Source organism: Neodiprion fabricii, chromosome 7 (assembly GCF_021155785.1).
Source record: "Neodiprion fabricii isolate iyNeoFabr1 chromosome 7, iyNeoFabr1.1, whole genome shotgun sequence".
Lineage (NCBI taxonomy): Eukaryota > Metazoa > Arthropoda > Insecta > Hymenoptera > Diprionidae > Neodiprion > Neodiprion fabricii.
This window is the reverse complement of record NC_060245.1, coordinates 18,802,820-18,820,564: the sequence shown is the minus strand read 5'-3', so window position 1 is coordinate 18,820,564 and position 17,745 is coordinate 18,802,820. Positions and strand designations below refer to the sequence as shown.

The 17,745-nt window shown below is 38.2% G+C and overlaps 1 protein-coding gene across 3 annotated transcripts in view; it reads left to right on the top strand.

Annotated features, from left to right (window-relative positions):
• The window catches only part of LOC124186639 (monocarboxylate transporter 10-like), a 108,662-nt gene extending 97,330 nt beyond the window's left edge, over window positions 1–11,332 (top strand). For all 3 annotated transcript variants that reach the window (XM_046578495.1, XM_046578496.1, XM_046578497.1), the window contains 7 exons: window positions 1,747–1,932; window positions 5,259–5,406; window positions 6,188–6,464; window positions 7,433–7,676; window positions 7,806–7,943; window positions 8,832–9,110; window positions 10,108–11,332. In XM_046578495.1, the coding sequence (XP_046434451.1) occupies window positions 1,747–1,932; window positions 5,259–5,406; window positions 6,188–6,464; window positions 7,433–7,676; window positions 7,806–7,943; window positions 8,832–9,110; window positions 10,108–10,487 (1,652 nt within the window). In that variant the 3' untranslated portion in view covers window positions 10,488–11,332. The remainder of the gene's footprint in view (window positions 1–1,746; window positions 1,933–5,258; window positions 5,407–6,187; window positions 6,465–7,432; window positions 7,677–7,805; window positions 7,944–8,831; window positions 9,111–10,107) is intronic.
• Window positions 11,333–17,745: the final 6,413 nt, after the last annotated feature.

The following is a 17,745-nucleotide window of genomic DNA, read 5'->3' as shown; positions in this document are numbered from 1 at the left end:
CGTGCAGGCTCGCGTAATTTTATAAATTTGTGCTTGCATTGTCTTTAAATTATATCGTTCGCGAAAAAAACTGGACAAGGTGAAGTGAAAATAAAACTTTTGCGATGCTTTTTTTCCCGGGGAAAATGCGTTTAATTTTACGCCGGTCTGTGTCTATTTTTTTTTTTTTTTTTTTGAAACGCTTCTGTGTTACATGTGTAGAAAGTAAGGGTAATTTCCGGTCCAATTCATCATTTGATTGTCCCGTGATATAGAAAATCGGGGATGGACTTACTCAGCTTTTTACGCTCCTCCCCCCCTTACCGAGAACTGTCGTAAACGGTCCTGTCACCGAAAAATTGGATCCAGAAACTGAAAGAATCGAGAGGAAAATAGAGAAACGAAAGGCGAATTTCGGCAGTCGCTAGTCGGTCTGATCGATGCACGTTTTTCTTCTCGTACGATATTGAGGGTCAATTAGTGAGCGGAATAATATAGAGCTAAGAGAAGCTCGTGGTTGGTAGTTTTTGCAAAATCTAAGGAAAAAAGAAACAGGAAGATACTTTTTGCCAGATAAGTTTGAACAATTTTTTACCGCGTTCGATTCGGTTTGACGTTTGGATAAGAAATGTGCGGATTTTTGGAAGAAAAAAAAATTTTTAAGACCTGTTTCGAAACGCAATAAAGTGCACAGACTCTTTTACGGTATACATACTCAAGAGTTTTTCGTTTCGCGGAGAAAAGTGGAGTTCGAGAAGAGAGAAGTGCAAACGTTATTCGCGAACAAACAGCAATTAGTCACGAGTGAGTGGGAGTGAGATAGAGAGAGAGAGAGAGAGAGGAGAAAAGAAGCACTCCGGAGCTTGTCGAGTTCTCATTTTACTTCAAGATCGTCGGCATTAATGTACGGAATAAAAAACTGACCACTATTCGCGAATCTCTGATCCACATATACGAAATTGTACGGTCCAAGCTGAAAATTTTCCCAACAAATATGTCGGTCGAAAATTGCCTCTGACGTCAATCGACTCGAGTTTAATTCAAACAGATGAATTTCAAATGAAATAACTTTGACGGTGCCACAACTTTTGTGAAAATATTATTTTTGGAAAGAAAAAATGCGGTCGTTTTCTTCAGTTGTGATTAATTTGTAAAACTAGTTTATTTATTAAGTGAAATTCATGCTGATCATATTGGGGTAATTTTTTTTCTCAGCAGTTTGATCAATCGCACGAAAGTTGCATAAAAAATTACAACGGGTTTTAATCAACGAATTTGTCCTCAAAGTTATCAAACTTGTGATTGTAATAAACTTTCATTTCGGACTGTTTGTAAATGATTCATTTGAAAACGAAGTTACTTATTCTCAATCAGAATAGAGCAAACAAGACGGAATAATGATCTGATCTTTCTAAAATCATCATTACAACCGAATTTCCTTCGTTTTAGTTTTCAACATTTTGACCTCATCACGTGGCTTTAATCTCAAAATATGGATTTTTCATTTCACTCATCGAAAACATGCAATTTTTCACAATTATTATGGTAACAATGACATTTTCAATGTCTTATTGTCTTGACCTTGAATACAAGTTTAGGACAATTTTCTCATACTTTTTTTTTTTTTTTTTTGTCAAACATCGATCATACCCACGTTAATTTTGATTGAGTAAATTTTCTACAGCTTCTTAAATTTCCAAAAATGACTCCTGGAACTAAATTACGGAATAAGGTCTAAAAATACGTGTTCCGATTATCCTTTTTCAGGATGGCTTGGAGCGATGTCAACAGGAGTGGCACTGCTGGTATCGCCGGTGACGATAGCATTCTGCCGGCGAAAAAGCACCAGGGTAACAGCAGTTCTCGGCGGTTTGGTGACAGCCTTGGGATGCCTCTTCACCTCGTTTGCCTCGCAGTTTCATCAGCTCTTCTTCAGCTACGGCACGGTGGTCGGTGAGTAAGATTTTCTATGACGTTGGAAGGAAATGAAAAAAAAATAAAAAAAACACACACGTTAAAACATTTTCTTGTAAAATTTATAACAGCTTTTCTCTAACGGGTGAAGATCGTTCGGCCATAGAATTCCAGAGAGAGAAAGAGAGAGAGAGAGAGAGAGAGTGAGAGAGATTTGCGCGAACGGCGTAAACGCCACGCTTTACCCGGGTCTAAATCATTCCCCATTTCGGCCACCCATCCACCCTAATCTTCCATTTGTCTTCGGAGCCTAGGCACTTTGGCCAATTAGCTGGTAGATTCCTCGACACGAAACCACGCGTCCTATCGGAGTATCGGACCTGCAGAACCCCAGGGATGGTCGTCAACCATGCCTCGGTTGATCTCCAGCAGCCTCCTCGTCGTGCACTCGACTGATAAATCAATCAAGATCCGTGAATTTTTTCATCGCGTTCACTCCCGCCTTATCCCGTCTTCCATTCTTCTCATTTTTCTGTTTCTTTTATACTTTCTTATTCAGAGGATCAGATAAATTATGAACGTTCCGAGGAATGACTAGCGGTTCGCTCTCTTTTCACCTACCTCTATAATAGGAATGAATATCACTTTTCTTGTACCGTTACTTCCATACGGTTCTAGGGCAATAAATGAAAGTGCGGATTCTCCTAACTCATATCAGAAATCACAGGTTCGTCGAGAGCGTCGTAAAATTTTTTACGGGTGCGGGTAAAAAGTCAGAGAAACCAAAAATCAAAATTGTCAAAATTCCCAACATAAATATATCGAAAACTGACAATCACGGTAGAAGGAAGTGGTGAATCTTCATTAAGCCAGAAATAATGGAAATAAAATATAAAAGTATCGAAATTTGAAGTTGTAGAATTTCGAATACACAACTGGTGGAAATTCCGAAAGGCCGTTGGCAGAATGAGGCAAATGCGATTGCTCGCAAACACAAATAAACTTCGGATGGATCGTAAAGTAGAATTTTCATCTATTCGAATTCGTAGATGCGAAGGATCAAGAATCAGAACGGTTAGAACTCCGAGTAGTGATCTCGTAGAAGGTTCGAAATATAGAATTGCGTTATATCGGAATCGTCGGAACGAAGAGTCGCAATATATGAAAAGAGTCAGGCACATCGTCGGCCACACTCTAAAGGCCCAACCCAACAGCTTTAACGACTCAAAGTTGTCCGTTTGCGTCGCATTCTTTCTTCCTTGTTAAGTATCGAGTAAAGAATTTATTTGATTCTGTATATAAAACATTTTACAAGTCAAAATAGATCAGTTAGATAGACTCGGAATGTGAAATTCCGGTGGAAAGCCATCGATACGGTTACTTTCGGAATACCGATATTTTTGAATTGTACGATTCTGAATAATGACCCTTCTACATTCTGGATTTTACTTTTTATTTTTATAATATTGGGACACTTGAGAACATGAAACTTTCTACAGATTCATTCTCTGGAACATTGACTCTGTACGTTATTAAATTCCACATCTCTGAATTCTTGGATTAACGTTTTCCGAAGTAAGTGGATTCGGATAATGGAGCCCTCTACTAAATGCATTTTAGGTAAGCTGCAGCTTTTTATCGGGCACCATTCGGGACTTAAATTTTCTAACAGTATCTGTTCTCTCATATTTGTTATTCTAGTTTATTGAATTCGAAATTCTGGCCATTCTAATTTTCGATTTTTCTGATTTCTTACCCACACCCATTTTGTACCATCCTTAAACAGAGATGAAAATTACCCGCGAACATAGGGTCGACACTGCAGCTCAAGCAATCATACGTTAAACCGCCACTACACTTTTTCTTTCGACTAAACAAGTCCACTACCAAGTGAACTGTGTAAAAAATCTTAGATCAGACTTTTGGAAACCAAAGTTACGAGTGGCGATTTGGTGCCAATCCAACACGTTGTCTGATATGGATTTCGGAATCGAGCACCAAAATTATTCTACAACAGTCCATATACCAGTCAATTTCAACACACTTTACAGTGTACCAAAAACTACATACCTATACCCACGCGACTCGTGTTGTCCAGCTCAAAGCAGCTGGTAATGATTGGAAGAGCCGTTTTCGCAATGACGAATCCCAGAGCGACCGCAAAGTGCGCCAAACCACCAATGGTGCAGAATATTAGCTGACGAGGTCGCGGTGTCTATTCCCGTGGTTTAATCAAGTTCACAGTAGTCCGAGAGACGCGAAGCCGGCAATAATTCACCAACTGTGCTCCGCGTTCGGCACACCAATAACTAGGCAATTCGTGTCCGAGCCCCAATCTCGACGATTATCGAGCAAATGGTTATCGTCCCGAGCACGGCCAACACGGAATCAACACCATCGTGATGTCATTGGAGTCTAGGAGGAAGGAAGGGATACGCCTATAATGCAATGGTAATAGCGATAAGTAAAACGCTCGTTGTTCCGCCGGTTGGTGGTCCTCTTCGTTTCACTGGAGTGATGGTCCCAACCGAAGGATATCGGGGCGGTATTATTACGAGGCGATTCTGACGCAGGATGAGAATCGAATGATCTTTGAACCGCGTTCCTTCTCATGGAAATTGCTCGCCCATCAATCCTTTCCCTGCCAAGCCAGTCATCTACCTCCGATCCTCTCTGACTCGAGGAAAACCGACCAATCTCATGTCCGGATATATCGAGTATGGAAATGGATACACTGGGCTGGAAAACACTGCTAAACTCTGCGCAGCGTGTAATTTTTAATGATCGAGATCCGGGTCCGTTGTTTAGTCGAATGGATTCAGACTACTGGGTAATATCTAATGATTCCCATTTCTTAAGTTCGGATGTCAATTACAGTCCTTCATGCAACCTTGCTCAAGTATTTTACCATTCAATTAAAACAATTACATGGAACTTTTACCCTTCGGTTATTGAACTATCGGAAGACTTGACCATTTGCATATTCGTTGACATTTGGAAGGTAGAAAGTTCATTTGAAATTGTAACCATTAGGAAACTGGATCATTTGAAGTTCTGACCATTTAGGGTTCGGATCATTTCGATTTGTAATCGTTAGGAAGCTTCATTATTTTATGTTTTGACCATTCGAAACGTCGAGCTGCACCTAATTTAACATGTGATCGTTATATTCTTTGACTGTCTGTTCACGATACTCAATCCGCCATTACGAATACCGTGATTCCGAGATCTGCTTGATGCTTAGCGATCTCCAACACGTATTTCACTAGTTGTTCTTTACTTCGCACGACTGCTTGTGGTTGGACTGGGTAGAATGAAGAGGATATACGAGGCGGAGGTGTGGCTAAAGGTGTGTTTTGTTCCAGGCATAGGTGTGGGAATGACGAGAGACTGCAGCACGCTGATGGTGGCGCAGTATTTTAAGAGAAGAAGAGAATTCGTCGAGATATTCATTGTGTCTGGAAGCGGTCTCGGTATAGCTGTCATGTCAGCCTTCATTAAAGGAGCTATCAGGTACGATCGTGGCCCGAGGTGTGCCTGCCTTTTACGGCCTGAGCGAAAAAGGAACTAGAGAAAGGAAACCCTATGCGACAAAAAGCCGTAGCCTCTTGTGTTTCGGCGTGTATAAAAATATTTTCACGATCTGCGATCTCGATCGTGCGTTTTCCCCCTTTGAAAATATCGCAGGCCAAGTGCATTTTTTCTCCGGGCTAAATCCAACTCCCCCCCTTGTGTGTATACTTAATATAAGATGCTATCCAGAATCTAGAAGTAATGGCGATTATAAAAAGCCCATTTTCCCAGAAAACGGTCGAAAAATCACAAAAACAACCCTCGCACTCGAGGGTTACGACTATAACCTACGTAACCGGATATATACGATAAGAAATCAAGTTAATTTCTGTCATTAACGTCAAAAGGAGCTTTGAATTGCTAGCTTCCAGCTGAGTAACGACTCGGCCCGTCGAGACTTATTGACCTCTGTACGTCCGTTACAAGAGATTTTTCATGGTGGCAATGTGTAAAAAGAGGCCCGAGCTTTCTCGTGACTTTTTCGCGAAATGGAACACTTTTCGGGATATCTATTTCACCCTTTCATATTTTCGCAAGGTTTAAAAAAAAATGGACAAACGATTGCTCTTATCACTCACCGAATGATCACTTACTAGCCAAACTGCCTGAACCGTTTCAATTTCGGTTTAACCTGAGGAAGAATCCAGAGCTTTGGTTCAACTCTTCTTGACATCGATCGTTCGTTTCTACCTTGGCACAAACTCGTCGATTCTCCTTACAGCAAAATCGGTTGGCGACTGGGGCTTCAGGCTGTGACAGGCGTCGTCTTCCTGACCTTTATATTGGGTACCTTTTACCGGAGTGCGTCCCTTTACCACCCCCAAAGGCGGGCGATCCTCCACCTGAAGAACCAGAAACGCAAAATCAAGGACAAGAACAAGGTCGATGACCGGCCGCCCTTTTTCGACTTCAGCACCCTCAAGAGCAAGACTGTCAGAATACTTCTGGTGTCCACCGGGATTTCAGCCTTCGGCATCAACACACCGATATTTTACCTGGTAGGAATCGGTTTTATTTCACTACTGACCGTGAGCAGTAATTTAGATACATCCAGTCAATTGCAATAAATTATATGGTTCAAAAAGCACGGACTGAAAGTCTTTTGGAAGCGCGTTATAATACGTGTACTGCGTAATGGTGAGTATAGATCATTTCAACGGATCCAACGAGGAATGTATCCCAGGTTGATCTCTCCGATTTCATTTCTTTTGTAATATGTTATGGTAGATTAAAAACTAAGCGTCAGATATTTTTTTTTATCCGCCATTAAACACTCTAAAGTAGATCCTTAACCCTTTCACACACGTCGTTCAGTTTTTTATTTGTCACGGAAGTGCAATTATACGTTCCCTAAATATTTTTCAACGCTGACTGCGAATCTGATGTCAAAAATACAATGAAACTAAAAATAACCCTTAAAAAGGAGTGAATTGTGAACATTGTATCAGACAGTATTCTTGAATGAGATTTTTGTGAATATTGATTTTTAGACAGTACGATTTTACGCCGAGAACAGATAGGACCCAAAATACTATCCACATACATCCCTAAGGTGGGTGAAAATCACCCCTACACATTGAATTTTGTAAATCCAACGGCGACTCTGAGATCTCTGTTTCTTGACCAATGAATACAAAGCGTTTCCAGTATACGTCTACCACCAAATCTCTTCGCTAACGAATTTCATTCAAGAGAACACCTTTCTTTTGCACATGTTGATTTATAACAATTATGAACAATTATGGATTCACCAAAAAAATCCTAATCGTTCCAAAGTTCAAGTATCTTTTTAGTATGAAAATGTAAAGAGCAAAAAAAAATTAAGATTTTGGATATGGCACATAGAAAAAATGACAAACACAAAGTTGACACTGCAATGGCTTCCGTGACCGAAAGGGTAAAACAAATCCGTGCGGTCAACTCTACGCCGAATGCTGATCTCTGACTCTCTTTTTCGGTTCGGCAGGCCCACCAGGCGGAGGAAGAAGGCCTTGGGGACACGGTGGTGCTGCTTCAGGCTTACCTGGGCCTGGCATGGACGCTGGGATGCGTGGCCTTTGGCCTTCTAGTCGTTCATCACAGCGTCGAGTGCAGAATCGCCAGACAGTACCTGACCCAGGCGGCGGTTTTTATGTGCGGCCTGTGCATCCTCGCCTTGACGGCCGTTCACGGAAACTATCACGGCTACGTTATGTTCACGTGGATATACGGTGAGTCCATTCTCTGCTGCTAATGAAATGAGCCGGCGACCTAACGAGCCACGTCACTCAAAATCGAGTCCCCGTTCAACCACCCGAATCTTGCTACAAATTTTTTTTTTTCCTTTTTTCTACTTCCAGGCATCTTCTGCGGCGGCTATCACTACAGTCTCAAAATGTATACTTACGAAAGGGTCAGGGCGAGGAACTTTGCCAGGACTTGGGGCTTCGTGCAGTGCTCACAAGCCATTCCCATCGCCATCGGCGTTCCCATATCCGGTGAGTCTCGAGTTTCATGGTCTTAAAGAGACTGATGAGGCGGTGAATGTTTATCGAATTAATATATTCACGACAAATACATTGATTTATAACTCGCCAACATCATTAATAAGCCCAGCACGTACCTTGGAAACTAATTATTATAATGATTTGGGTAACGATTTTTTTTTTTTTTGCTCAAGTACCGTCCATTCTTGTGGTGCCGGAAAATTTTTTTATTCATACTTGCTTTTCAAACATTGGAAGCCGGATTTTATGTAATCCATTAAACGGGAAGCAAAAGCTGAGTGACAGTCACCTTCTCATTTGTCTTGATTAGTTCCGCAGCCTTTCGTTGTACACGATTTCAATATCATCCTTTGGGAGTGTCTCTACCCACTCACTTCTTCGTTACCATGCAACAAGGCGTTAAAGAATCGATTCATGGTGTCCAGTGCTCCTGGAAATGTCCTTCAATTTTGCTTGTCCTTGAAAAATCGCTGAAACTACCCTTGAATTTTTCTTGTCTCCCGGATATATTCCATTCCTAATGTCCTCGAATGACCTGGAAATGTCGTTGAATTCGTTAAGAATTTTTTACTGGACACTATGATCATGTTGACGATCTACCGGGTATGTCTGGGTGTTGGATTTAATCGTATCATTGAAACGTCCTCGAACTTTTGAAGAGACTGTAAAGGAGGAAACGAGAAGAACGAAGCAGATCGACTGCTTCCAGCGGACATCCATGATCGATGTAAATTTGCATCGTGGATGTTGGCCGAGAATGAATAACACAGCCGTCGAAACGGTTGAAAGCGATCAATCGGCTAATGGTGATACATTGACGTCTCGGTGCCGTTTTGACGTTACGTATGTGATAAAAATTCTGATTAATGATTCCTCCAGGGTACATAAACGTCGGCTGCGGGGGAAAGGCCGGGTACTATTTCAGCTCGACCTGCGTCCTCGTCGGCAGCTTTACACTCTTCTTCATCGATCTTCACAGGCGGAGCTTGTCCAGGCATAAGCACACCAGGGCGAACGGCACCCGGCACCTCTGCGTCGCAGACAATTGTCCCCAGAGGAAGAGGCTCTCGTTTAGTCAGGAACCTGAGAACGAAGGCGTCGCTGCTGGCGCTGCCGCCGCCGCTCTCATGCTCGGTGCTGAACTCGCTCCTGTACCAGGTTCGTTTCACTTTCGATATAAGGGGATGAATACGAGTAGAGGGATCGAGAAGTGCGCCCATTTTGGGAATTTATATCGCCTGTCAAATGGCATAAAGTCTTAACCACCGAGAATGCGAGTTTAGGGTTACAAAAGGGGCGTATAAGTTTTTTAATATTTTTCTCACCGTTCGCTCGCAAAATTATTAAAACGTATAACTCAATTGAAATCAGGTGTTTAAAAACATAAAGGCAAAAGGTCGTACGTTGGACAACTACAACCTTTGTCCATTAATAAGTAGATCCGAAAAATGATCAAAACAAAAGTTCGTAGCCACCAATTATTTTTTCATCATTCGTTTTTTTTTTCTTTTTTTTTCTGTTATTTAACACATAGATAAATGGAAATCTACGAAAATTCAGAAATCTTGAAAAAACAAAATTGTCGAAAGTAAAAACCAAAGGACGTTACGCTTTTAAAAATATTTCTTGTAAATGCTTTCCAGACTAATAAAACGCATAAAAAATTGTAACTAACAAAGTTATACAGTAAGGATGTCAATTTTCTGAACATCGATTATCCAAATCGTCATTTATCGGAATGACAGAAAAAAGCAATAATAATTTTTGGTGGTTACGCCCTTATGCAATTATTGTAGTAGATCATTTTTTCAATTTTCATCGGGATCAAAAGATCGTATCTACCAGAATATACGATCTTTTCGTATCGTTTTCTTTAACGCTACCTGTTTTGCTGCATTTTTCTAGTTACTATAACAAATGAAATTATTCTCAGTGTACAGATCGATTGTCGAATTTTAAGGATGCGATTATTACCATCTTGGATAAATGTTTGAACAAATCTTGATTTATTACAATATGATGTATTGTGTCAATAATTGATTGATGAAAGAAAAAAAATCAAACTATTTGATGTTAAAAAAAAAATGTCCACCAAAATTATTGAATTCAAAATACAGAACAACTTTCGGCTCATATTCGTTGCTCGACGTTGCAGGAGAAGTGCCGAACACCATGGCGGGAGAAAAGCCGGAACTGACGTGCATATCGGAGGAGGGAATAGCGGACATGGATCTGCCTGACAATTTGCTGGACGACCTCGACTACATCGGTGATTGTATAACGTCGTGTAACAAGGTGGAGAATTACCTGATGCTGTCAGAATTCGAGAACAACCTGATTGCGGAAATGCCGATAATCCTGGACCGGAAGGGGCGAAGATGGTCGCTGGCAAGATCGAAGGGTCCGGCGCCCGGAAGTCAGGGTGGAGCCAGCCAAGGAGCGCCGGAAGAGGAGGAAGTCAAACCGAAATGGCGACTGATGACGGCTCCGCCGAACAATCGCGTGATAACTGTGATCGACGAGGCGAGCACGTAATGCCCGTCGATTGTCTAATTAAAAAAACATAACATTGAACACGTTTTTATAATTTACGTTTTTACAACTATAACCCCGCACTATGTATATATATATATATATATATATATATACGTACGTAATATGTGACCCTTAATATTGGTAAGAAAAAGAAAATTTTTTTCTCTCACCCTTTAAATCGACTCGAAATAGTAAAATATGATTTTTAAACGTGAAATCCGCTAGTAATTTTAATATTAACCCGTGCCCCAAAGACCCTTTCAAGGTGTTGAAATAAAAAATAAAAAATTTCTCCCAATATTAAGGGCCACCCTAATACATATACATATTCGTATAATACGAGTAGTTTATTTATTATTTTACGTTAGAAATATAATTGATTTCATTCTTCAAAAAAAAAAACCTGTAACAGGCGTAATAACGATCATCTTTGATCATTCAATTGTCATCCATTTTATTAAATTAATATAAATTTAAGTAGGTAGTCGATCTTTTGAAGGAAGAAGAAAAAAAAATTTCGCTTTCTTTTCTGTTCCACCGACACAGCTTATGTTATAGACATGGTTAAACGATACACGTCCATTAATTATGTACACCGATCCCTGGTGATCGAAAAATAGAGGAACAAAAAAAGAAGATAGAAAAAAAAATCTATTCAATAAAATACAAATGAAAAGATAAGAGAATTAATAGAACGGTATATAAATTCGCGTGAATAAAATGAAATAATAATAATAATAATAACGAAGAAGTATATATGGAAATTTGGGCGATTTAGTAGCAAAAATTATATAGAATGAGAATAACGTCGTAGTTGAGTAAGGATTTATTAGCTACAATATATATATATATATGTATATTATGTATGTATATATATATATATATATATACGCACCGTGAGGATGACGAATTATACAAATTGTCGACAAATTTCAACGATGTATCGACAAAGGTATATGAAAGATCTCCATCACGTTTCAAGAGACTGGGATAGTAAGAAAAAAAAATTAAAAATTAACAAAATTGAACGAAAAAAAACAAAAAAAAAACAAAAAAAAAAACAAAAACGAAATTACATGTGATCTGCTTAGGATTCTTATAACGAAGAGAAAAAAAAAGAAAATAAAGATAGATATAAAAAAAAAAAATAAAAAATAAAAACAAATTTAAGAGTCACGATCGTGAGAATGCATTTTTTTAGTCGTTTAATAATAATATTTGAATTTCGGACTAGTCTGACTAGATTGATAAGGTATGATTAATATAAATATATAAATGAATTGTTACAACAATATTATATACATATTATATATTATACAAAAATATATACATTAACGTACGTATAGAATAATTTTTTCCTATAGTAATTATTACGCATAAAAATTTATGAAAGAAAAATTAACATGCCCGCTCGAAGTTTGGAAACATTGTTTTCATTATATTATTTTTATTTTATTTTCCTTCTTTCATCTCATCTCTTCTGATTTTAATTTCGCAAGTTTTTAATATACACGCGTTTCGAAATATTGTCACTTCTGCAACTGTGTATATATATATATATATATATATAAATACTGTTTATACATCCTTATGATTACACAGATAAGAAGCGTTGTATGCGCGACTGGATTTTTAATCTCACGAGTGTCTGTCCACCATTCGATAATTATGTGTGTATTATAACTATTATTATTAGTATTAGCGTGTAAAATATGGGAGAAAATTGAATGAAAAAAAAGAAAAAAAAAGAAAAAAGTAAAAAAGCACGAGAAAAGAGCAAGAAAAACTACGAAAAATGAATATATATGAATGAATTACGGTATCGTTGTTGTTAAATTATACAATTTGTACGTAGTTGAAATTCAAGAATCATCGGGTTGCCTTCGAAAAATAACCGCGTAATATCTTCATGGACTTATATTGTATGGGTATCTGTAATATATATATATATATATATAAAGATGTAGAGACGCAGATAAGACGACACGCGTCAGTCGAGGTCAAAGGACAAACGCGTTATTGCGATTGTGTTGACTTTAGACAAGGTGAAACGAAAAGACTTGCGAATATAAAAAACGAGACAAAAGAAAGTAGAAAAAATAATACAAACGATTTCTGGTCATATATGGTATCGAGTTGATGTATTATATATAAATATTTAGTATCATCGACATTGTGAATTTTTGTCATTTATTAAAGAAAATTTTTTTTTTTTTTTTCTATTTTATGAATCGGATTATCATGGTTTCGCGTGTGTGTGTGTGTGTGTGTGTGTGTGTACGTCTCATAAACTTACGTGACATTTTAAATTCGTTAAGTTTATTCGTATAGGCAATTGTCGCCAGATTTTTTCTTTTTCTTTTTTTCATTATTCATTTCATGTTATCGATGTTTAATTTATTCCTTATGGGGGGGAGGGGGAGGGGGGGGAGGGGCAAAATATACGCCAGACAAATAAAACAGATCACGATTTTACAACCCGTTTGATTTTAATCCACGTTTTACGACTGTTGAATTACAAATTGAATATACAGTCTCTGGAAACATTGGATATATTTTTAATGGAGGAATTGAAGGGGAAGGGGAGGGGGATGGGGGAAGTGAACGACTCTCGCAATAATTACGCAATACGATCGGATCACAAAATATATTTTTCCCCGTGGAGTGATTGAAGAGTAGAGAAAAACCCGAACGAATTGTTGGTGGGTGACTAACAATGATTCGATTAAAATGTTTATTCCCCTCTTGGTGTTAAACCATTATTCGTTTTTACACTCATCCTTATTTAAACCTTGAATGATCGATTGTTCTAAAAAGTTTATATATTTTTTCCTCTTCTCATTCACACCTTTTTTTTTTTTTTTTTCAATTTGTAAGCGTTTAGTGTCTTACGATGTTTCCGTTCGTAGCATGTTTAGGTATATAAGTCAGATCTCGCCTGCCTGTAAGTAAAAAACGTTGAACGCCTTTTGCGAACGATGATATACGAATAAGCACGATAGTGTAAGAAATTACAATTGACGCAATTATTAAGATGATCGGATTTAATAGATATTTATATAACAAACCAACGATGGTAATAATAATAAAAATATTATTGTATTGTAACAGTTTTATTAATAAAATATAGACGTTGTAATAGTTTGTCGCAGCAAGAACCAAGGGAACCAAATAGTGACCGATTTGAATTTATAATGCATAATGGCGAGAAGGAAAATTTGAAAATTATCCAAATTGATAACTGATTTGATAGGATTCGTGGAAAGCAGAGAGAATAACGAAAAATAAGAGAAAAAGATAAATAAAACGTTGTGTTAAAATTTTACGAACTGTGGCATCGTTGAGACAATATCGAATTTCGGTTTTCGTATGAAAACTTAACACAAATTGATATTAATTATACAGAAATAATTAAATTTTCTTTCTGCTCTCTCGCGTCTGCTGTAAAGTTTTATTAGTGGAATGAAAATGATTAGTATGTATACATATATATATATATATATGGATATATATATATATATACGCATATTTATAATAACACGTTTGTAATAATAATATATACCTTTAGTGTATATGATAGCTATTTATTTATCGGAATATCTTGGACGTGTGTATATGTACATAATGATATGTATATTATACAAGCATACGTACATATATATACGAAGATTAAATTGTATCCATGTAATAAAGTGGAATTGAATTGACGAGTCATTGTAGAATTTAGCTGCGGGCTAATAATAAGCTACAGTGAAATTTAGACATCGTAAAAATACTGAAGCCGAAGTGAAATTCATCATCAGTGGCAATAATAATCCGCAAATAATAAGGAAAAACTGCTACTGAAATTTAAATTAAAAATAAATCGCATCGCGTTGCATTTAATCGGCTACATAAGATACGATAAATAAACAATATAGAAATTGTACGGTATATTGTTTATATTTTATACTTTATAGAGAGGGTGAAGAAGCAATGAATTGCTGCTAGAGTGAAATAAACTGAAATTAATTCGAGAAAGTTTTACATGCGCTCTTAATGTTTTAAAATGTATGATCGATTATTATTTTTATGTATAGATCTATGATAATTGATGAAACGATAATTACGAACGTTTAGTACAACGGAAGTGAATGCCAATTGAATTAGTCGGTACAAGAATATAATAAATTAGTGTCTGTAAAGTATGAAAATTTAATTCGAACAGGAAAGTAAATATGAAACGTCCCTGAGAGCAAAACGATGTAATTTCTGTGTGAAATTATTCACGATCGAAGAAGAAATAGCATTGAAACAGAGATGATATGACAGGAAATTGTGAATAAAAAAATATTCGAAGATGTTCTATCGTGTTACAAAAGGAAAAAACTGCCGTTGTTTCGCTGCTATGAACATAAGTACGCAGAGTGAATTCCTAACGACTGCATGGTCCGTCGTCTGCTAAACGCGCACGCGCTACACGTGTATGTGAAATTAATAGTGTGGATAATTCACTTGATTATTCTGCGTAATTGGTTGTCATTTTTTATTTCATATTTACAATTTCTAGCTTATATCTACTGAATTGAATAACAACATGTATTGATAATATCTATAAATGGTTATTGTTATTACGTATTTTGTTCAGAAAATATTTATCCTGTGTAGCCGGTTTCTCGATCGCTTCTCACGTAAATGTTGGGCCTTTTCGATACATTTTAAGGGAGCTTTCCAGTGTGACATTTTCAAAAAATCGATTTTTTTTTTTTTTTTTTGCTTTATCGAATAGTATACACTCTTCCGAATATTCTCTGGAATTTTCATTCCGAAATTCAGATTATTTCGGTTACTGTACAGCATTTCTTGGGAGAAGGCAACGGAGCGCTACAGCTGCCCGTGCGACCGTTATTTCTATTGTCTCGTTCCTACCTGCACGTACATGAACTTGGCTCGCCAATTGTCGAAAATGTGAATTCGGACTATTGCATAATTTGCCGTTAATTAGCCGTAAATTAGTCGCGCGACTTATTTTTTTGTCGCACTCAATTTTCAAAAAAAAAGCGGATGGCGTGCTAAATTCTTAAAAATCAATCAATCACTGCGTGTGGCAACTAGCCCCAAAGCACGTATTCTGCGGCGAGCAGATAGTAGAAATCGCTACGCAGTGTGCTGTGTGCACCTTCAATGAAGGTTACGACCCAATTTTTAAAATTTTGGAGACGATGGGATGCACGATAGGGCCGAGCGCTGCAGATTTCGCCGCTAAGTACAAGAATGCGCGCATCATCCAAGCAAACCGCCGGGCGTCCCTGGATAGCAACAAGGCGAGGACAGCTCGTCGGACTGAACAATCCATTGAGCACGATCTTTTCGAAGAAGCAGAAGGAATATTGTATAACCCCTTTGCATTTTTTGCGAAAATTTTCGCGATTTTGAAAAGTGCTGGAGCAAATCAATTGTGGCACTATTCCGACGTAATTTTTCGGGAGAAATCGATTGGGCGCAGTCCCAATACGCTGCGATCAATGAATCCGAAGTTACGGCCAAAAAACGAGAACCCTCGATTTCGACATTTTTCAGCAGGTGCATTTTCCTTCGTAATTTCTCTCCTGTTGATCCCACGCTCTTTTCGCTGCGTTTTCTGAGTTCCTGGGGGTCCAATTAGTCAGGTAAGTGTCGTACGAATCGAATCTGAGACCCAAAATTTTTGGTCGAAAAATGAAGAAAAAGTAAGGCTAACCCCTTTGCATTTTTTGCGAAAATTTTCGCGATTTTGAAAAGTGCTGAAATAAATTAATTGTGGCACTATTCCGACGTAATTTTTCGAGAGAAATCGATTGGGCGCAGTCCCAATACGCTGCGATCAATGAATCAAAAGTTACGGCCAAAAAACGAGAACCCTCGTTTTCGACATTTTTCAGCAGGTGCATTTTCCTTCGTAATTTCTCTCCTGTTGATCCCACGCTCTTTTCGCTGCGTTTTCTGAGTTCCTGGGGGTCCAATTAGTCAGGTAAGTGTCGTACGAATCGAATCTGAGACCCAAAATTTTTGGTCGAAAAATGAAGAAAAAGTAAGGCTAACCCCTTTGCATTTTTTGCGAAAATTTTCGCGATTTTGAAAAGTGCTGGAATAAATTAATTGTGGCACTATTCCGACGTAATTTTTCGAGAGAAATCGATTGGGCGCAGTCCCAATACGCTGCGATCAATGAATCAAAAGTTACAGCCAAAAAACGAGAACCCTCGTTTTCGACATTTTTCAGCAGGTGCATTTTCCTCCGTGATTTCTCTCCTGTTGATCCCACGCTCTTTTCGCTGCGTTTTCTGTGTTCCTGGGGGTCCAATAAGTCAGGTAAGTGTCGTACGAATCGAATCTGAGACCCAAAATTTTTGGTCGAAAAATGAAGAAAAAGTAAGGCTAACCCCTTTGCATTTTTTGCGAAAATTTTCGCGATTTTGAAAAGTGCTGGAATAAATTAATTGTGGCACTATTCCGACGTAATTTTTCGAGAGAAATCGATTGGGCGCAGTCCCAATACGCTGCGATCAATGAATCAAAAGTTACGGCCAAAAAACGAGAACCCTCGTTTTCGACATTTTTCAGCAGGTGCATTTTCCTTCGTAATTTCTCTCCTGTTGATCCCACGCTCTTTTCGCTGCGTTTTCTGAGTTCCTGGGGGTCCAATTAGTCAGGTAAGTGTCGTACGAATCGAATCTGAGACCCAAAATTTTTGGTCGAAAAATGAAGAAAAAGTAAGGCTAACCCCTTTGCATTTTTTGCGAAAATTTTCGCGATTTTGAAAAGTGCTGAAATAAATTAATTGTGGCACTATTCCGACGTAATTTTTCGAGAGAAATCGATTGGGCGCGGTCCCAATACGCTGCGATCAATGAATCAAAAGTTACGGCCAAAAAACGAGAACCCTCGTTTTCGACATTTTTCAGCAGGTGCATTTTCCTTCGTAATTTCTCTCCTGTTGATCCCACGCTCTTTTCGCTGCGTTTTCTGAGTTCCTGGGGGTCCAATTAGTCAGGTAAGTGTCGTACGAATCGAATCTGAGACCCAAAATTTTTGGTCGAAAAATGAAGAAAAAGTAAGGCTAACCCCTTTGCATTTTTTGCGAAAATTTTCGCGATCTTGAAAAGTGCTGGAATAAATTAATTGTGGCACTATTCCGACGTAATTTTTCAAGAGAAATCGATTGGGCGCAGTCCCAATACGCTGCGATCAATGAATCAAAAGTTACAGCCAAAAAACGAGAACCCTCGTTTTCGACATT